The 20,959-nt window shown below is 53.2% G+C and overlaps 1 protein-coding gene and 1 long non-coding RNA gene across 6 annotated transcripts in view; one reads left to right on the plus strand and one right to left on the minus strand.

The window, feature by feature from the left end:
• The window catches only part of Boc (BOC cell adhesion associated, oncogene regulated), a 68,050-nt gene extending 48,516 nt beyond the window's left edge, over positions 1-19,534 (plus strand). For 2 of the 5 annotated variants that reach the window (XM_013515110.1, XM_013515111.1), the window contains exons 4-20: positions 2,622-2,768; positions 4,090-4,233; positions 5,790-6,083; positions 6,412-6,684; positions 7,830-8,137; positions 11,297-11,459; positions 11,863-11,973; positions 12,411-12,617; positions 12,943-13,124; positions 13,713-13,818; positions 14,188-14,310; positions 15,014-15,175; positions 15,688-15,906; positions 16,620-16,855; positions 17,067-17,143; positions 17,552-17,739; positions 18,796-19,534. In XM_013515110.1, the coding sequence (XP_013370564.1) occupies positions 2,622-2,768; positions 4,090-4,233; positions 5,790-6,083; positions 6,412-6,684; positions 7,830-8,137; positions 11,297-11,459; positions 11,863-11,973; positions 12,411-12,617; positions 12,943-13,124; positions 13,713-13,818; positions 14,188-14,310; positions 15,014-15,175; positions 15,688-15,906; positions 16,620-16,855; positions 17,067-17,143; positions 17,552-17,739; positions 18,796-18,983 (3,128 nt within the window). In that variant the 3' untranslated portion in view covers positions 18,984-19,534. The remainder of the gene's footprint in view (positions 1-2,621; positions 2,769-4,089; positions 4,234-5,789; positions 6,084-6,411; positions 6,685-7,829; positions 8,138-11,296; positions 11,460-11,862; positions 11,974-12,410; positions 12,618-12,942; positions 13,125-13,712; positions 13,819-14,187; positions 14,311-15,013; positions 15,176-15,687; positions 15,907-16,619; positions 16,856-17,066; positions 17,144-17,551; positions 17,740-18,795) is intronic. The other 3 variants (XM_013515112.1, XM_005386397.2, XM_005386398.2) reach the window with 3 other exon arrangements.
• Positions 9,919-14,246, minus strand: LOC106148717. The gene is made up of 3 exons (XR_001234371.1): positions 14,160-14,246; positions 13,439-13,522; positions 9,919-10,337 (listed from the first exon to the last, which is right to left on the minus strand). It is a non-coding gene; the product is annotated as an uncharacterized LOC106148717 (long non-coding RNA).
• Positions 19,535-20,959: the final 1,425 nt, after the last annotated feature.

Genomic DNA, 20,959 nt, shown 5'->3' on the forward strand with positions numbered 1-20,959 from the left:
CATATTGCAGTTTAATTCATAGTTCTTATTAATACAGAAAGAATGAAACCTAGAAAGTGGTGAGAAAGAAGTTCAATGGGATTCCAGATAAAATCTGTCCATGTAGTTTCAGGCAGAGTCCTGGAATCCTGGTGAGGGCAGCCACCCCATGTGTCTCTAAGAGCCTTTTGCTTTCTTTTTTCCCCAAGAAGAGAATGTGTGTGTGATGCACCCCTTAAATGTGATGGAAGCGCAGTGCATATCACTTGATGTGTGTTTAAACAAATCCCCGTGAGCAGTGCCTCTAGGAGCACTACAGAAGTGGCGTGTCGGAATAGACATCTTCTTTTTGGAGTTGGAGCCCATAGAAGGAAGGAAGGAGGAAGAAGTGTGTGGAGACTAAAATGGCAGGGGTTTTCTCAGAAAGCACAAAGTTCTGTGACAAGTGAAGGTCAGTGAACTCAGAGATGGCCCCAAAGACCAGGGCTTCTGGCCTGGGGGATCTGAGAAGCAACAAGACTAGCCCTGCTGGCATCTGACTGAAGTTGACAAGTTTATGAAGTAGCTGTAAGAATGCACAGAGAGAGGATGCAAAGGAGGAGTGTGAGGGAAGGTGAGAGGACCGAGGCTGCAAAAACATTCCTCTGATGGATTTCTCAAACACGGCAGCCAGCAGGCAAGGACAGGTGTCCTGTCAAGCCATCGCCCGTGAAACCCCATCCAGCCGTCTGTAGCAGAGGCTTGCTGACCCCCTTTGTGATGGAAAGGCCTGCCCCTTACTCCCACTGAGGCACTGGGGAAGCCCAGGGACTCAGCCAGGAAACCGCCCCTGCAGTCAGGGGCCTGGGAACAGGCTTCCTTCCTTCATACACGGCCAACTGGTTCTCTCTGCATCTGCCCGTCTGAGGGCTGATTAGGCTGTATTGATCACTAAGTGTCCGCCCCTCTAGCCTCCTGCCTGCCAAAAAACCATCCACAACGAAAACACAAGGCAAAGGGGGCTCTCTGATTTTCAGAACATTCGTTACTTCATTACTCTGCCTTTGATCCTTTCCTGAAGCTTGAGTTTTACCCCGACAGCCAAGTTGGGAGTGTTTGTGTAGTAAAGCAACAGCTAGGGCTTAAGCTTAGGAGGCACAGCGGGGAGGGGACAAGCCGAGGACCAAAATCTGCTCATTTGTTTTGAAGCCAGGAAGCCTCGCCTGCCAGTCGGCCCTTGTGGGGAGCCGGACGCCCAGCTGGGGTGTCCTGGGTTGGCCCACGCGGGCTGTTGTGCACATGTTGGCATCAGAACAGAGGGGCTGTTGGGCTGCGTGGCTGACCGGTGCCCAGCTTCTGCCTCCCCCTGCACGGCCTTCTGTCTCCACCCCAGCAGCTGTCAGAGGGCGCAGCTGGAGCCAAGAGGGGCTTAAAGAGGCCTGGTGTTTTCTAGCACAAGATCGGTTGAGGTGGGTGCCTGCTGGCTGAGGACAAGCTCCAGGCCTGGATAAGCCTGAGCCGGAGCCCGAGGCCATTGAGATGGAGATGACATTCCCGTGCCAAACTCCTTTCAGTTGCCCACATCTTTCTTGCAAAATGATCTGCTAGGTTTAAGCCTGTTTTTGCTTGAGGCAAATTTCCTTGGAATGAGGTAGAGGGGAGGGCTCTTGGTGGAGCAGCTTTGGATTTATCAGACCGTGGAAGAGAGTACCTCTCAGTGCCTGAGGGATTTTCCAGATACTCTGAGCTCACTTTGTGGGGAGCCTCCTGACTTGGCAGGTACAGGCACAATGGCCTGAAGGAGGATTAAAGCTTTTGCATTTTTTAAGTGAGTTACTTTCAGAAAGCAGCGTTACCAATACTTAGCTAGAATACACTGAGCTCAAGCAGTCCCCTTCCATTAATTCCAGTCTTCCTCTTCTGATAGAAAAAACTGATTAGCTGTTTTGGCTGAGAAGCTCAGCTAGGACGGGGCTATATAATTTGCAAAGTCCAGTGCAGAATGAAAGTAGAGGACCTCTTGTTCCAGCATGATTAAGAAATTAAGAGCCAGGTATGGTGGCATGTGCTTGTAACCCCAGCGCTCTGAGAGACTGAGGCAGGATTAGGAGTTCAAACCCAGCCTGGGTAATTTGGTGATTTAGGGAGACCCTGTTTCAAAATAAAAATAGGTATAAAAATAAAGAGAAGCTGTAGCTCAGTGGAAAGGCTCTGGCTTCAGACTTCAGTTTTGCCAAGAGAGGAAGGGATGGGGGGAAGAAAGGGAGAGTCAGAGCGAGAGTGAGAGACAGAGAGAGAGGAAGAGAGAGAGAGAGAGAGAGAGAAAGAGGCCTTTAATTCATAATCCTCTTCGTCTGTGTTAGCTGAGCCTCCTGACAGCCAAGCTCACACATTTGTGCTGTCTGGGGCGCAGGGAGAGCCAGCTCTCCCCTAGCTCTCAGTGTCAGAGAACTCTCTACCCTTCTCCCGCGTGGCACCTTACACACAGCAAGCTGAACTTCGCAGTGTGGGCTGCACACGTTCCATCCTTAGAAACAAGACACAGAGAATGGGCCCAGGGCACCTCCGGCAGCCCTCAGGGCCGCTCTGTCTTATGACTGGCAGTAGCAGTCTGCCTGGAGGGGTAGCACTCTTGTTCTCCATGGAGACCCTTCTCTCCGCAGATCTCCAGGACTTCAAGTTAGATGTGCAGCACGTGATTGAAGTGGACGAGGGGAACACAGCGGTCATCGCCTGCCACCTGCCTGAGAGCCACCCCAAAGCCCAGGTCCGCTACAGCGTCAAACAAGAGTGGCTGGAGGCCTCCAGAGGTGAGTGAGTGGGCAGGAGCCACGTGGCCCACAGACAGCCAGTGGGATTGCAGGTGCCCTTCAAGATGAAGACAGCAGGGGCTGGGGATTTAGCTCAGCGGCAAAAGCGCCTGCCTGGCAGGCGCAAGGTCGTGAGTTCGGTTCCCGGTACCGGAGAAAAACCAAAAAAACAAAACAAAAAAAACAAAACAAAAGATGAAGACAGCTTCTTTGCACAATTCACCCGGCCCCCAAGGCCAAGTCAGCCGGGCTTTAACCAAACTCGACCTGATCCTGCAACTCAAAATGCGAATCTTTTAAAATGTTCTGTAGGTTGTCTAGTTAGGAAAGGAATATGCGTATTTCTGCTACTCAGGAAGGACTGGAGACTGAGAGCAGAGGCGCCTGAGTCTCTGTGTGCCCCGCGGAGGTCTGGCAGCATCCCCTGGCGCAGGCTCCGCTCCATCTGCCATCTCCACTCCAGCTGCCTGAGCAGCTCACACCTGGGTGGCCCAGCAGCAGGCAGGCACCAGGCTTGGTGACACCACGACTCCCAGGAGGAACCTCCAGACGGAGCTCAGAGCTGATGGCCGGTGCTTTGCCTGCCAGGAAGCTGAAGGCCACCCGAGTCGCCGGGCTGTCCTTAAGTGGTGAATCTGCTCCCTGCCTAGAGAATCTGAGCACATTCTGGGGACCCCACCTCACACACCCCTGGAACAGGAGCGGACAAAGCAAAGTGCAGGGAAGGGTTTCTAGTGGCCTTCATGGATAGGACAGTGGCTGGAGGACAGACTGTTCCTCTCCTCCTCAGAAATTCAACAGTGAGGTGGCTCAGAGCAGTGACTATGACAGAGATCGATGGAAAGTTCCCAAGTCAGTTCCTTTGCTTCTGGTGATTTTCAGGAATGAGCATCTCTCTTCCATATCTACCGCAGGGGCTCCTCCGTCCTTACAGTGGCAACAAGTATTGTGCCTTTGTAAAAATGAGCAAACAGGATCCAAAAGGTTAATTCACTCGATCAAGATCACACAGTTAGTATCCAGCACACCCCAAGCGTGAACCCAGGCCTGGCTGACCCCAACCCCTGCGTCCTGTCTACCCTCCCCTGGCTCCCTTGAAAGTATGAGATGCTCTTCCGATGTAACGTGCTCCCCGGGGCATTAGTCAGCCGGTCCATTGGCTGGTGGGTTATAAGGTCCCTCGCCCTGACATTTCTGTCCTACTTGGTGCGAGGCTTTAGGAAGAGAACTGCATTTTAGACTTGAGCTGGTCACACTGCCTTCCTTCCCCTTACTCTGCGGGCTCAATTATCCATCTCCCCCTTTCTCTGCCCTTCCACAGACAACTACCTGATCATGCCATCAGGGAACCTCCAAATTGTCAACGCCAGCCAGGAGGATGAGGGCATGTACAAGTGTGCTGCCTACAACCCAGTGACCCAGGAAGTAAAAACCTCCGGCTCCAGTGACAGGCTGCGTGTGCGCCGTAAGCCGGCTCCCCTGCTGGGGTGGGGTGCTGCTGATGGAGAGGCCAGCAAAGCTGGCAGGGACTTGGGGCCCCGGAGGCGGGGCACAGTCCCAGCTCTCGTTCTTCGTGCTTGGGTGTGGTGGGGAGACAGTGAGGCTCAGACCAGCAGACGTCTGGCACTCAATAGGGGGTTCTCTGTGCAGAGCAGCAGGGCCAGCCTCTCACAGCGCAGCCTCCTTGGGCCTGGCTCAGGGGCACACGGCTCTTACTGGTCACGTCAGAGCACTGTGGGAAGCATCCCTTCCCCTTGCCTATTGAGAAGTTTCCTTCACAGTTTATGAGCAGGATGGGTTGGGATGTGTGTGCTGGTCGGGACGGTGGAGCTCAGCCTGGACACACTATTTGTACACAAGCGATGCCCATGTGGCTGACCTACATGCTGCCCTGCTGCCCTGGCCCCTGGGTTATGCCCACCTCCTCCCTTTGAGAAGGTTCACAAAGGCCCACAGCCTCCGCCGTTAGTGTGAAAATGATAGTCCCCTCTTCTGAGAACTTCACTCTGGTCCCCACATTCTCCGTGGCGTGACCTGGAACACGAAACTACTCTTAGAGTCAGCACCAGAGATGGATTTTCCCTGAATCTAATGAAACTAAGCTTCAATGCTCCATCTCCAGCCTAATTTTCACCTATGACACTGTATTCTTTTCTTTAAAGAGAGTCTCCCAAACTTTATAAGTTTCAGGGTTTATAAAACCCTGAACTTGTCAGGTATGGTACCACATGCCTGTAATCCCAGCACTCGAGAGGCTGAGACAGGAGGATTCCGTAGAGTTTAAGGCCAACCTGGGCTATTTAGTGAGTTGTAGGCAAGCCTGAACTACATAGCAAGACCCTGCCTGAAAAAAATAAAAATAAATAAACAAGTAAATAAATAAACCTGGTAGTGCCCTTAGTTGGCAGATAAAGCAGAAATCACACAATCCACAAGCTCCTTGAAAATCCCCCAGGAAGGCATTGTTACTGGGGAGCAACATTTTTTTCAATATGTTCTGTGCATTTTAACCCCAGCTGGGCACCTGCTGATACCATTGATTTTCATTTGGGGACTTTGCAGTATGAAAAACTTGTTATCTTTAGATAGTGGGCCTTGTGCAGCTCAGTGGGTTGCTCACACCACGGAGGATGCTTGGAGCCAACACCCCTATGGTGGAGTTGGGGGCCCAGGAGATGTTTGCTTCTCATCTCTTCCTCAGCCTCAGCGGACACTGAGTTCAAAGAGGAAAAATCACCTGCACTGTTGAAATCATTTCCCTCCCTCATCTCTCTCTAATAGCCTTTAAGAGTTCCTTGTACCAAGGTTATATTCTCTCCAAAAGGAAGCCCTTGTTTCTAATAAAGCAGTAAATAACTCGCCCTCTTTTTACATAAGTTGCAAGCCTCTGACAGGCTGTTTGATCCGAATTCCTGCTCCCTGGGACCTTCCTGGGGCTGGGCCACCCGAGGCAGGCTGGTGGGGGCTTTCTGCAGGAAGCACAGGTCCTTCCCACTGTCTTTCATCTTCTCGCTTCTCCAGGCTCCACAGCTGAGGCTGCCCGCATCATTTATCCCCTGGAGGCCCAGACCGTCATTGTCACCAAAGGCCAGAGTCTTATCCTGGAGTGTGTGGCCAGTGGGATACCACCCCCTCAAGTCACCTGGGCCAAGGATGGGTCCAGTGTCACCGGCTACAACAAGACACGCTTTCTGCTGAGCAACCTGCTCATTGACACCACCAGCGAGGAAGACTCGGGCACCTACCGGTGCATGGCCAACAATGGCGTGGGAGAGCCTGGGGCAGCCGTCATCCTCTACAACGTGCAGGTGTTTGGTGAGCGTCTCCCTGGCCTTCTCCCTGATCTACATGGCCTTTTAGCGGTATGTACCCCAGCTCAGAAAGGACTCATCTTACAAAAGGTCAAGGCCAAAAAGTGATAATGGTTCACTGGGGAGTCAGAGATGATTAGATGCCAGGGCAAGGTCCAGGTGCCCTCTTCAGTTCCTTTCTGTCATGACTGATGGAGAACACAAGGGGTATTTAGGACAGACCAGTAGCCAGATGGGGGAGGGAGCTGCTCCTGGCCATGTCCCTCCCAGCCTGTCTGGCCCTGGGAAAGGAAGATGGAGCCAAATTCATCCCTGCTCTTGTTTTCCCACAGAGCCCCCTGAGGTCACCGTGGAGCTGTCGCAGCTGGTCATCCCCTGGGGTCAGAGTGCCAAGCTCACCTGTGAGGTGCGCGGGAACCCCCCGCCCTCCGTGCTGTGGCTGAGGAACGCCGTGCCCCTCACCTCCAGCCAGCGCCTGCGGCTCTCCCGCCGGGCCCTGCGCGTGGTCAGCGTGGGGCCCGAGGATGAAGGTGTCTACCAGTGCATGGCTGAGAACGAGGTCGGGAGTGCCCACGCGGTGGTCCATCTCAGGACCTCCAGGCCAGGTGAGCCGCCCCTGTGCTGATTCTGGCCAACACGCCTATCACCCTTTCCTCAAACGAAATCCAGCCTAGAAACCCAGTATGAGAAGTAGATAGGGGCTGGGGATTTAGCTCAGCGGCAAAGCGCCTGCCTGGCAAGTGCAAGGTCGTGAGTTCGGTTCCTGGTAAAAAAAAAAAAAAAAAAAAAAAAAAAAGAAGTAGATAAAAGTGCCTTTTAATTGTAAATTCAAAGGTACATCAACTTAATAAGTCAGGAATACAAATCTGTGGGCTCCGAGGGCTCTATGAAACCAAATTTGACCACAAGAGAAGCAGGTCTCACCTCAGCTTGATTCATTCCCATGGTCATCTGTAACGACTGGGCAGTTACTTCGTGCCCAGCACTGGGGCTGGGGAATACCGGGGATGTAGAGCAACGTGAGGAACAGCCTGCCTACAAAAACTCTCCTGTGGAGGAAACTAAAGTTACTAAGGAAAGCATTTGAAAAACAATGAATACAATGCTGTGTCAGCGTCTTGTGTTGGAGAAGTCAAGTGGAGCAGAAACCAGCGCTGGCAGCCTGTGGAAGCTTCCGGAAGGAACCCCAGTGCCTCTCTTAGTTGCCAGAAGATGTTCACAGTTGGCTTCACATCTCAAGTCTGGGTCACCTCTGGAGAAGAAAAGGGCCTGTGGAGTTCAGATCCTACAGTGAGAGGCTGGGGTATGGCCCAGTGGAAGAGCACTTGCTTAACATGCATGAGGCCCTGGGTTCTAGGCCCAGTACCGAAGAAAAAAAAGTGAAAGAAAAATCCCACAGTGAAAGGACATGTTCCCCCAGCCCAGTCCCCAGTGTACACATGAGAAGAAGGCATGCTTTCTTGTGCCTCAGGAGCAAGTTGAGGTGGTTCCTGCACACTGCCCCCACCCCAAGATTCCGGAAGTCCGGAGGTGCTTGTCTGCTACCCTGAGCAGCATGAGAGGCTTGGGCCGAGGGCTGCCTTTCCCTTCTGGCAGGACAGAGACGCTGTCCCTCTTTTCCAGAGTTGACCGTGTCACAGAGAGCGCTGATGGTAGCCTCGGGTCTTCTCTGACTTGGAGTTTTCTCCCTGGCGGGTAATCCACGGGGCACTAAATCCTCTTCCTCCCCTCTTTCCTGCTTGGACGCCAGGCACAACCCTGAAGCCCTGGCGGGATGCTGAGCCGGCCACTGCCACACCTCCCGTGCCACCCTCCAGACCCAGCAGCCCTGACCAGAGGCTGAGGGAGCGACCGGGGCTCGCCAGGCCCCTGGCGTCGATGCAGCCTGCTTCCTCACAGTGCCCAGGAGAGAAGGGACAGGCGGCTCCTGCCGAGGCCCCCATCATCCTCAGCTCGCCCCGGACCTCCAAGACTGACTCCTACGAGTTGGTGTGGCGGCCTCGGCACGAGGGTGGCAGCCGAGCACCCATCCTCTACTACCTGGTGAAGCACCGCAAGGTACGGCTGGCGTCTCACAGCTGCCTCTCCGAGAGGCCGGGCGTGGTCACTACTCCTCTTTCTGTCTCCCTGGAGCTCCAGAAGCTGCCTCCAGTGCTCCCCACTGCTGGTCATACCCTGTCTCTTCTGAAACCTGTCCCTACCACCTCCCAGCACGCTGGCCCTGAGAGGCCCAGGTAGAGGTCCTCAGGCCTAAGGTCTGTGCACCCATCCCCAGAGACTACTTTCAGCCTCTAGTCTGGGACAGAGTTAGCAGTCTTCTGTAACAGTACTTTTCTCCCCTTCTTCCTCTGTTATTTTTGTTGATTTTTATTTTGTTTTGTTTTTTAACCAAAGTAAGCTCTTCCAGGTACATAGCTACAGGAACTCTGGCATGGCGAGCCAACTCTAAAGCCAGGAAAACAAATATTTGTGAACAAGTGTTTTCTCTGAGAGCTATAAAATGCCTCTCAGTTCTCAGAGTCCATCGTGGCTGGAGCTTGACAAGCAGGCGTTTGCACTCCAAGCCCAGGGTGTTGTTCAGACCTCAGCTATTTCTCCTTGACAGAAGTGAGTCTGTCCAGGGGGTGTCATGGGAGCTGTCAGGGAGGGAATCTCAGGCTGCGACAGGATGAAGGGACAGAGAAGAGCCGGCCCCTGCTGGACGCCGTGTCCTGTGTGGCTGCTACCCTCTCCCTAGGCTGTGCAGGGAGGAGAAATTCCCTGTAAGAAAACAACTTGAAACCGTTTGTGTTAGTCAATTAGTGCTGTTTTGTTTTCAAGGCCGTTGGATAGTAGAAAACTTTTGTTCTCAACTGGATTTTTTAAAAAATGTTAATGGCTAGCAGAATACCATAAATACTAAGTTTAAGCATTCACATTATTCTGCTTTCAAAAGTGCAGTGTGCACTTGGTAGAAAATATATGTACAGGGAACTAAAAATATTTATCTACTTTTGCTTTTTCCAAAAACAAACAAAACCAGCCCCTTCCCGTGGTAGGTGTTGGCGGGCAGAAGTAGCCTCCCTGCCGTGGACCCTGTAGGTCTTTTGCATTCTGTCCTTTTCTTTCCCTTCTCACTCTCCTAGAAGACCTGGGGACAGGACAAGTGTGCCCAGGGTCAGAAACCCTCTATGGCAAAGCAGCCCCACTCCTTTGTGCTGCCCCTACTTCGGGCATGGACAGGCTGACTGCCTGGACCCTTAGCCCACTGGCTTTCTAACAGCCAGCCAGCAAAGGGGGTGAAGGCATTCATAACAGCCTTATTTAGTGTATATTCCAGGGCAAGGCTGGTCCCCATCCTTATTTCCCTGTGTAACTGGATACCTCTAGCTGAGATGTAGACAAAGATCAGGGAAGACCAAGCACCCATGGTCCCAGAGGGACAAAAGCCAACACGAGAGCAAGAATAATATTTTTCAGGCCAATAGGTGGCCATGAACTGCCTCACACAAGAATTAGGCCATGGCACAGGCCATGCTGTGGTGATCCGGAAATGCCAGGCTGAGGTCACATTCACCCTCTCAGGGTGTGTGACAGTGACTAATTACCCGTGCATTTCTTATTTTCACTTCTGGGCCCATTGGAAGTGTGGGACCAGCACTGGGAGGCTGGGAGAGAAGGGGAGGAGGAAAATGAGGGTCTGGGTAGGGCCCCTGCTGGGCTCAACTCCTATTAGGCTCCAGCCTGGAGGCTCTTGGAGTTGTGCAGTGGACGTTGCCAAGGCAAAGGCTGTTCCCGCTGGTGGAACTAACATATATCATCATCCAAGAATTTTGAATCAAAAGTCAGCATTTGAGTTGTTTTTTTTTCATATTCCTTGTCTTTGGGGCAATTAGGAATCATTCAGTTTTTCACATGCACAAAGCAAGTCTCATTTCCTGGTGCATCTGCACATTCTGGGCTACTGTGTTTGGGTTTCCAGCACCGCTGGGGATTCTCAGTTTGTAAAAACTTCTCCCCTTGGAACAAATCCTGGAAGCCTGACATTAATGAGTCCAGACCATCCCTGTCCCTTCAATGGCAGGTTTTGTTCTCCGTTGGAATATTCTGCTTAGGGATAAGAGCTTTCCCTACCAGCTGTTCTCCTCCTTCAGCAAGCCCTGGCTTCAGCTCCGCAGGCTCTGAGAGGCACAGAGCCGGCCCTTGTCCTGGAAAGTAGTAGGTGAGAGGAAGTCGTCGCGATATCACCACTGGCGACCTGGAGCATGCTTGCTTCTTCCTTTAGAATTAGAGAACTTGCCATTAAGAATTCATTTTCCTAGTTACGGATCAACAGCAGTTTTATGTTCTAAGCAAAGACTGAGGGCAGGAGCAGAGGACGGAAATGGCAGGAGCCTCCCTGGGTGAGGACGCGGGACAGTCAGGGGAGGGGCTGGAAGCGTGCGGGGTACCTCCCAGGGCCAAGCTTAGTGCTAGAAGTTTGTATAAATTGTGCGATTTAACCTCAGATTCCCCCGAGGGATTTTATTTGCCTCATTTTAGAAATGAAAGGGGGGCTTGCTCAGAGCCGCACAGCTCGGGACTTCCTGCGCCCAGACTTCCCCTTCGAGGACAGGTTACGCTGTCGCTGTCAGGGTTCCTGTTCTCCCTAACCCTGTTTCCTGGAGCAGGTCACTCGCCCCTCCCCGCTGAGCCTGCAGATCTGTGAAGCGGGAGCAGCGCTGGCCCCAGTCACGGGCTGACGTGCAGACAAATGAGGATGAAGGGAGAGAGCACCCCGTTTGTGCCTCAGTCCCATTGACACTCAGAAAACAGCGCTGTTTCTACTGCCTCTGTTGTGTCATCACTCACAGCACCAGCTCTTGTAAGAATGTGGACTGAGGGAACTGCGTTTCGTTCAAGTACAGCAGAGACGGAGAAAGTCAGATAGGCAGGTTTGGGAAAGTTCTCAGGGAGGAAGTCTTTGTGGCATTCTCAGCAATATCAGTCAGACCTTCTGAAGCTCATCGCTGAGCTTTCCTTGATGAGATCCTTAGAGGTGGGACCAGGAAGTCTGACCCGACCATCCTGGTGGGTTTGGTGTCCCCCCCGTCCAGAGGGCGAGGCTGAGCCCTGCAGCACCCCAGCTGGCCCATTTTCCTTGCCCTCATGCTCGCAAGGCTCCGCTCGGCTGCCAGACACAGCCCACCTACTGCACTGGATGGAGATGCTGTTGCTTACCCCAGCCGTCTTCTCCAGCAGGTCTCAAACTCCTCTGACGATTGGACCATCTCTGGCATTCCAGCCAACCAGCACCGCCTAACCCTCACCAGACTGGACCCCGGGAGCTTATATGAGGTGGAGATGGCCGCATACAACTGTGCTGGTGAAGGCCAGACCGCAATGGTCACCTTCCGAACTGGTAAAGTTAAGCGCCGTGCCCAGCTTGTGGTTTCTATGGGTCCGAGCAAGCTATAGCTGGTTCAGCAAGGAAATCCTGTTTACCTGGCCCCAGCTATTTACCTAGCACTGCGTTCCTCTTCCAGCTGCTGCCCCCGGCCCCGCAGTGTGTGTGCCCAGGCTAAGGTGTCACCTCATCAGGAGAGTCACCCGTCAGCCTCTCTGGCATCCCTTTGCCCCGCTCTTATGTAAGGGCTAGCAGCAACCAGCAGAGCAGACAGAGCCGGGAATTAGACACTGCTGTGTGTTCTTACCTTCATCACCATGTCCTTGCCCTTTGGCAGAGTCTCAGGCAAAAGGTCTCTGTGGGAAGGGGCTGTCATGTGTCTGACCTTCCGTGCTCGTCTGAACCCTTTTTCACCCAGGACGAAGACCCAAGCCCGAGATCATGGCCAGCAAGGAGCAGCACATCCAGAGAGATGACCCTGGTGCTGGCCCCCAAAGCAGCAGCCAGCCAGACCACAGCCGCCTCTCTCGTAAGCCCCAGGCTGCAGTGAGGGGCAGGGGCCCTGGGCAGTCAGGGCTGCGACTGCCTCTGCCGGCCTGTTCCTAAAGACGGAATGAGGTTTGGGTTCTGTTCGTCCAGGAGTGCTAGTGACACTTTCTTGGCCTTGCCCCAGTTAATGAGAAAATATAGGTTAGAGCTTCTCAAATGGGAGTCAAGTGTGACCCTGGAATTACTTGTTGGTCCAACGATAGTGGGGCATAGAGAGCTGTCCTGGCCCTCCACGCTCTGGCTTGGCAGAAATGGAGCTGAAGGTGCCTTCGCTCCAGGTAGGAGGAGCTGATGCAAGCACCAGTTGGGGCTGGGGGAGCAGGTTCTGTCGAGCGAAGGCCGGGTCCGCCTGGAATGCTGCATCCTTTCATGATGTCCGTTCTTCTGTTCCGTTCTCACGGTGTGCGACCCACCCAGCCCCAGAAGCTCCGGACAGGCCCACTATCTCCATGGCCACTGAGACCTCAGTGTATGTGACCTGGATTCCTCGGGGGAATGGTGGCTTCCCCATCCAGTCATTCCGTGTAGAATACAAGAAACTAAAGAAAGTGGGAGACTGGATTCTGGCCACCAGCGCCATCCCGCCCTCACGGCTCTCTGTGGAGATCACAGGCCTCGAGAAAGGTAGGGGCCTGGCCACTCTCCTGCCTGATCCCTGGGCTGCCCCTGGGCCATCTGGAGGAAGAGGAGGCTCTTCCTGCCCTTGGTCCTCCAGCAGCTCACCCTGCTGCAGTTTACCCTGCCTCAATCCCACGGGCCCTTCCTGCTGTCTCATTCCCTAAACCAGAGCCATTTTGCATGCTGTTCCTCTCTGACAGGACTTCGTGGGAGTCCTTTGGGAACTTGCTTTGGGGAAGGGCTGCACAGAAGATCCCTGCAGGCTGGGTCTTGATGAGGTGTTAAAGAAGAAAAAGGCATTCCTGAGTTCAGTGAGGGTCTCTCTCACCAGGCACTTCCTATAAGTTCCGAGTCCGAGCTCTGAACATGCTGGGAGAGAGTGAGCCCAGCGCCCCCTCCCGGCCTTACATGGTGTCAGGCTACAGCGGCCGCATGTACGAGAGGCCGGTGGCGGGCCCCTACATCACCTTCACAGACGCAGTCAATGAGACCACCATCATGCTCAAGTGGATGGTAAGAGGCCTCACTGCGACGGCCATGGGAGATGGGGCTGGGATTCCTGCGGGGTAGGAGCCCGCTACCTGGAGCAGGAGCAGGAACTAATCATTTCCCTGCCTCTGCCTCTGCCCTTTCCGTCCTGTGCATTCCTCTACCTGTGCTCCTGAGAACTGGCCTCCCCCACACAAGCACCTGAACGTGGGGCTTAAGGAAGTTACAGGAGCTGGAGCTGCTGTTAGTGGGCTCCTGTACGTCTTGATGCCTTGACTAGTTTCCATTTTTGGGTTACGTCCCACCTCCTTCCTGGCCTTCTAGCCAGAGCTACTCACCTTCATGTGCACAGAGAGGTCCAGAGGGAGCGGAAGTCTGAAGAAGTGCAGTTTTTTTTCTTGTCTCCAAAAGCTTGGGGACCTCTAGATTAAACAAAATAACTGATGATCTCCATAGCCTTCTTCCCAGAATCCCAGAGACACCATCAGGAATGTTTGCTGGAGGCCCCAGTGAAATTCAAACTCTAGACCGGGGCAGCATTTCCACACCCCAGCAGTGTTGTGAGGGATGATTTCTCTGTGCCACTACGACCTCTCTTCTCCGTTCCCTTAGTATATCCCAGCAAGTAACAACAACACGCCAATCCACGGCTTTTACATCTACTACCGACCCACAGACAGTGACAACGACAGTGACTACAAGAAAGATATGGTGGAAGGTGAGAGGCACTCTGGTGTGATAGAGCTTCCTCTGCTGGCAAGGAGGTCTGGGTGCCAGTGAGATCTGGAGAAGCTTAAAACCTGGGTCTGGTGTGTTACAAGCATTTGCGCTCCGTACCGTTGCCTCAATCATAACGTACCTGGGCCATCCCACTAAGCCCACATACTTCCTCCCCGTGAGGATGGGGCCAGAGGAATGTGGGTGGGTGGCTAGCATATTTTCCCCAATATGTCCCCACCGTGTCGCCTCCCCCATGCCACTCAGTGACACCAGCCAAGACCCACGGCCCTGCTTGCGTCTGGATCAGGGATTGGGACCAAGGAAACAACCCCCACCTACCATGCATGGCTCTTGCTGTCTTTCCCAGGGGATAGGTACTGGCACTCCATCAGCCACCTGCAGCCAGAGACCTCCTATGACATCAAGATGCAGTGCTTCAATGAAGGAGGGGAGAGCGAGTTCAGCAACGTGATGATCTGCGAGACCAAAGGTGATTTTCTCTTTTCCTTTCTTGCTACGCTCAGCAAAGTAGGGCAAAGTCATTGTCCTATGCTGTTCTCCGCATCTCTTCCCCAAGAAGACTCTGTTTCCCAAGTGTCCCCAGACATCACCACCCTTTATCCTTGCTGGTGGCTCACGTAAGTGTGAGTGGTCGCTCTCACGCTGGCTTCAAGGAGCTTCTCCGTGAACTCATGAGGACAGCACCCATTCTTAAGCTGGGAACTTTCTATAAGAAGTGCTTTATTCTTGCAACCACACCCGATACTCACTTTGGTTGGTTTATTTAACTACAACCTCATGAGCTGGGGAAGAACTGAGCCTCAGAAAGCAGTATACTCAGCCAAAGTTGCACAGCTGTTAAAGTGGGAGAGCACACTTCCGACCAGGTTCCTCTAACTCCATGCTTAGGTTCTTTCTGTGAGCTAAATTATGTTAAATGTATTCACATTGTTAATTTGCGCACTAGTCAGGTGGGTAGAAAGCGTTAGTTCCATTGTTTGCTGAGGGTGAGATAAAGCCAGGTGTATGGCAAAGGACATAATCAGCAGGTCACAAAGGAGTTGGAGCAGAGGTAAAATGAGGTGCTTCTCTGTCATTGAGACGGCCACACTCTGTCTCACAATGGGCACTGCTCAGTCCCTTCTACACTTAACGAGATCCTCCTGTGTACACTTGCCCGGCTCTTCCTCCAGAGAGGTGGCAGATGTGGGGGAAGAGGACAGAAGGAAAAGAGAAGTGTAAAGCGCAGCAGTCAGGTGGTAGAGGAAGAGCAGAGGACTGTGGCAGCAGGGAGCTGAGGAAGAAGACCAGGTTGAAGGAGCGAACAGTGCCAGATACACCAACAGCAAACCCAGGTGACGCCTGTGCCCGTCACTGTCCACCTTGGAGCTGGCATTTCCCAACTGCTGTTTGTCTCACTGAGTCCCAAGACCCCCCCTGCTCTGCAGCCCACTCTAATACCTCATACTTCACATCCTTTAAACCAGGAGGAGCAAATTTATGGGTAAATTCTTCCTCTCCCAATTTATTTACTGCTCTTTCGCATTTTAAATATTTTCTTTCCAAAGTTCACCAGTTATTCTTTCAGAAAACACTACACCAGCACGCGTCAGTGCTTGGCTCACAAAAATGTTGGATTTTGCAGTATAAGGTTCAGATCTCAGCAACACCAGATTTCACCTTAGATTGTGAGGTTCAGGCTGAGTATAGACACAGTTCAAGTAACAGATTTTGAAGGCCCATCTTGTGAGTTTGACCCCCATTTGCTATACCTATAAAATTGGAATACTGGATTTTCTTTTGCTGCTTGCTGGAAAGAAGGTGTCACAGAAGTAGATGCTGACGTGTGTGTTGTCCCCAATTGCAGCTCGGAAATCTGGCCAGCCCGGTCGACTCCCACCGCCGACCCTGGCCGCACCGCAGCCCCCACCCCCAGAAACCATGGAGCGACCAGTAGGCACCGGGGCCATGGTGGCGCGCGCCAGCGACCTGCCCTATCTGATCGTTGGAGTTGTCCTGGGCTCCATCGTCCTCATCATCGTGACCTTCATCCCCTTCTGCTTGTGGCGGGCCTGGTCTCAGCAAAGTGAGTGTCACCGCTCAGCACCGCGCGGAAGGCAGCTGGGAGGAAGGAGGGCTGCCCAGCCCTCCAAGGAGGCCTCTGTCCAGAACTGGGCCAGGAGTGCCTGCTGCACGTCCACGGGCCGCTCGAGCTCCTGGGTCCCCCTGAGATCCCAGTCAAAGACACCGCCAGGTCTGGGCCCTTCTGTCCTGGCTCCACGCCTTAGCCGATGGGGGTGTGAAGAAGCTGAAGCTGGCCTGTCCTCTGCTTCTGAGTGAAGTACCCCCTTCACTCCGTCGTCTTCCAGGGTCCAAAACTGCTCCTCCAGCCCCAGCTTCCTACTGCAGTTGCCCCGCCTCTTTTTTAGAGCATTTCCTGCCTCTTCCCTGGGCGTCACTTTTCCCACCGCTTTTAGTCTGACTGAGTCACTGATTTCTCCTTCAAATGGCAACACGCACAGCCCCCTCCCTCACCTAAACAGTGCTCCTTCTCACTACCGCTTTCCCCCAGACCTCTGCCCCTCCCCCTCCGTCTCCCCACCCTTCTCCTCACTGTACGAGGGGGATACATGTTAGGAAGAAGGTGACAGTAAGAAGACTGAAAGAAAGTACTCCTCATCTCTGAGATATGTCATCACCCGTCTGCACCCTGGCCCCATGCGGTTGGGAGGGTGGGACTTTTCCAGCTGCCCTAGGCCTCCCTGACCCAAGCAAACCTTTGTCCTTCTGTTCTTCCAGAACATACAACCGATGTGGGTTTCCCTCGAAGTGCGCTCCTGTCGTCCTCCTGTCAGTACACCATGGTGCCACTGGGAGGACTCCCAGGCCACCGAGCCAGCGGACAGCCCTACCTCAATGGCATCCACGGGCGGGCCTACACCAATGGACTGCGTGTGAACAGCGGCTGCCCTGCGGCTGCAGGGGGCTGCCCAGGCATGAAGCCTCAGCAGCACCGCCTGGGGGAGCTGCAGCAGGTAATGCACTCCGGGCACATGCCCAGGGGGCAGCGGGGCGGGGACGGGAGCGGTGGGTAGCCTGCCTCTCGGGCTTCTCCCTTTCAGCTGCTCAGGCCAGCTGCTGGGCCAGGCTTTCCTTAGTCAGCAGCAGCCCCTCCCACCAAACAGTTAACGCGGGCAAGTTTCTTAGCCCCAGTGACATGACTGTTCTTCTCTTTCTTTTGAGTAGCAGGGAGACACCAACAGCCTGCTGAGGCAGACCGTTCTGGACAATGGATATGATCCCCAGAGCCACCAGGTTACCAGGTAACCGGGCCTCTCCCCAGCTCTCCTCTGTCCCCAAGCTCCGGAGCTGAGCAGTGCTTCACTCAGAGACCCCCATCTCTGTCAACGCTGCTCCCCGGCATCATTTCTGGGTGTGTTTGTGGGCCATGTGTTGCTTCTCAGAATCCCTCTTAGGTAGACCAGAAGCACCAACTTAGGCTCCAGGACACCCATTTGCATGTCCCACGCAGACTAAAATGGGAATGGGATAGAACCTTCAGTGGGGGTGATGATGTAGTGCCCCTTGGTGTTCAGAGGAAGCAATCGTTGCCCCCTCTAAGCTCTGACCAGCACTGATAACCTCAGCCAGAGAAGCCACCAGGGGAGGGTGCAAGTCCAGGCCACCTCTGCTCTGCCCTCACTCCCCCTGTCTGGTCCTGTTTAATGCAGGGGTCCCAAGTCTAGCCCAGATGAGGGCTCTTTCTTATATACACCGCCTGATGACTCCACTCACCAGCTTCTCCAGCCCAAAGACCGCCACTACCTCCAGGAGCAGCCTGCAGCCGTCACCCAATCAGGAAAAAGAGCAGCCGAAAGTTCCCAATGGGACGCTGCCTGGGACCCTCCATTCCACTCAGGTTAGCCCGCCTGGGGAAGCGGAGTAGGGTGCTGGGGGGTGACCAGAGGTAGGCACCCAGAACCCAGGGGTGGCTTGGGGGAAGAGGAGACAAATCTTACAGTGCTGTTGGGTAAGGAGCTGCCGTAGGCCTGCGTGGGAGGGACGGGAGTGGGGGTGGCCACCATCCCTCACTACAGAGGCCCGGAGGGGTCTGTCCAGCCCCAACACTGCTGTCTGTGGTCCTCAGCACCTTTCACCATTTCGGAGGAATGACCCCGTCCGGCCTCTGTGTCAAGGTTCCCAATTTTTTTGCCTCTCATCACACGAAGGCATCTCTAATCGCTTGCTTTGTTGGGTCTTGTCTCTTAATTAAAGAAGTTGCATCAACCATTAAAGTGCCAAGTTCTTACACACATCATCATCCTAGCTCTGTGTTTCCACACAACTTTTTCTCCTGGAGCCTCAGAGCCATTTGCCCCGCCCCCAGCCCACTGTCCCCCTCCTGGCCACCTTCCTTGGAAATCCGGGGGTACACACTAGGGCACAGGTTAGTTTGGAGGACTGGCCAATGTATCTTAACCTCCGCGGTGTGGGTGTCCCTTCCCGTGGGGATCTTGCACTCTGCCTCTGGGACGTTAAATTGTGAAAGCAGATACCTCCTAGAACCAGACCCAGCATCAGGAAAACGGGGCCAGGCTGGGCTAGGGGGAATGCGCTGTGAGTCGGAAGCTTCTGACCAGAGCCGCACCAAAGGGTGGACTGGCAGCCTGAGTCTGGGATGGAGCAGGGCCTCCTTCCGCATTCCATGGGCTCCTCCCGTTTCATCTGCCCCTGGTGCAGGTGGAGTGCTTGAGTACTGTATAGGCCCACGTCCAGGGTAGGAAGGATGTGGAGAGGAAGGGGCCCTCCCCACATGAGTGAGAGACCTACCTTGGTGGGGGCATGAATGCCTACGTTGGTTGTAAGGTGCTGTCCCTCCCTTAGGACCAGTGTAACCACTTCCTACCACAGAGATTAGCCCAGGGCCTGTCAGTAGGTCTCAATATTAATGTTTGCCCATTTCTCTCCCCCTCAGGGCCCCCCTGCTGCTTGGGCCTTGTACCGGTTGAAGAAGTGGACAGTCCTGACTCCTGCCAAGTGGGCGGAAGAAGCTGGTGTCCCCAGAACCCCTCAGGGCCCTACGTAGGACAGGAACCTGGGGTGCGGCTCTCCTCCAGCCCGACAGTGCATGTGTCTTTTGAAACACCACCTCCCACAATTTAGGCCAATATCCTAGAAAGACTATATTGTATGTGTGTGTTTTTTTAAAGAGACAGAGAAAATCGGTATTTATTTTTCTATTATAGCCATATTTATATATTTATGCACTTGTAAATAAATGTATATGTGTTTTTATAATTCTGGAGCGACCTGAGGAGTCTTCCCTGTTGATGTACGAAAGGGGAAACAAGCTGCAACATAACAGGAGTCAACCAAGAAAGAGTCCCGCGGACCGGGATGCGGCCTCCGCACACTGCCTGGGGGCCGCGGGACGCCCACATACGAGCTCATGGAAGGCGGAACCCCAGCGCACTGTTTGTGAAGAGCACCAGTGAAAAGCAAGGGCCAGGGCATCAGGAACTGGAGACTCCCCGGGAGACGGCGGGGGCTGGTGGCAAAGGCCGTGCTGTCTAGATGCCACGTGAACAGACTCAGACATGTACAGCGCCGTAAGCATTAACAAACCTTCCAGAATCAATAATCTGTGGCAACATATCTCTGTAAAAACAAACACTGTAACTTCTAAATAAATGTTTAGTCTTCCCTGTAACCTTCAACTTAGTCATGGGTGAGTCAGCATTTTCCGCGGCCGTTAGAATTCAGTCTTTGAGTAGCTGAAGAGAGGAGCCGACTGCAGTGTTCTCCGATCCACCAAGCCCTGAGAGCTGGGAACAGTGGCAGATGGTTCTCATTTTTCTTTTTGGTCTTTTTAAACATGAAATGCCAGTTGTGTTTTGATTAATGCAGAAGGCATTTAGTAACTGTTTACTCCAAGAGGGAGACATTTTACACTAGGCCAGGAGAGGTGGATTCACAGTTCTCTTGCCCACTGGATCTGAGGTAAAGCTTTGGTCATACGGAAGGAATGAAACTAATCCTTTGTATGTAAGCGTGTGTGCTGGAGACCAAATATTTCCTCCAAAAAACCCCTTAGCTAAGTGCTGAGCTGCATCCGAACATACGATGCCTGATAAATCCACTTGCCTCCTTCCTAAAGGTACACCGGCCAGCACTGCTGGGGCTGTTGACTCACTTGTTTAAGATCAATATTTACTTGCTCTTGTCCAACCAAAGGATCAGCCACAGATTCTTGAAATTTAAAAACCTTTCTGTGTGGGAGGGAGGTTTGTAAAAAGCCTCCCGTGGGCCGACAGGAGGGCTACGGCTCAGGCGGAGGCTGACGCTCCTGATGACAGTCTTTGCGCACTGTAACTGACGGTTTGACGGGTGGGGCTATTTTGTCAATTTAAGCACAAACGAGTTGTAGCCGACATGGCATTTAAGACAATCTTTTTAAGAAAGGTGCCAGATTGTTTTTTCTTTTTATGGTGCTGGGGATTGGCCCCAAGGCCTTGCATACGCAAAGCGGGTGCAGTAGCATTGAACTACACCAGAATATGAGACGCGGTCCCAGGAAAGCGTGGGGGGGTGGGGGTGGGGGCGGGGTACGGTCCTGACTGGGCCTGGCGCGCCCTCTGCTGGCTGGACAAAATCTCACGCCTGCTCCTCCCCAGACAGGCATCTTTTTGCCTTCAAACAGCTAAATCTGACGGAGAATGCTCAACGAAGTGCAACACGACTTTTAGGAAAGCAGTAGTTTAAAACCCGGAAATGATTGCAAGGAACAGGAACGGTGCAGAATAGGCAAGGGAAGAAGAAGGACAACTGGGATTTCAGACACAGCCTAGCATCCAGGGCCCAGCAGTCGCTTCCTGGAGAAGGCGGAGTCCTGTTCTGATCTTTGCTAATCCGGGCACCGTCAGAGCGAAGCTGCCGCTCACCTGCTAGCCCACTGCAGGCTTTTGAAGACCTTTGTTCTTCTTTTTAATTTTCCTTGATGATCTAAAGTAATTGCCAGGATGGGTTTTGGTGAACTTTACTGAAGTGATGTATGAGATACCTGCTTTCTGAATAGCATTGAAATCATAAAAATGCAGAAGGATCTTAGCTCCAAAAAAGGCTTTTTTTTTTTTTTTTTT

This window comes from Chinchilla lanigera, unplaced genomic scaffold (assembly GCF_000276665.1).
Source record: "Chinchilla lanigera isolate Chin_1 unplaced genomic scaffold, ChiLan1.0 scaffold00026, whole genome shotgun sequence".
Classification (NCBI taxonomy): domain Eukaryota; kingdom Metazoa; phylum Chordata; class Mammalia; order Rodentia; family Chinchillidae; genus Chinchilla; species Chinchilla lanigera.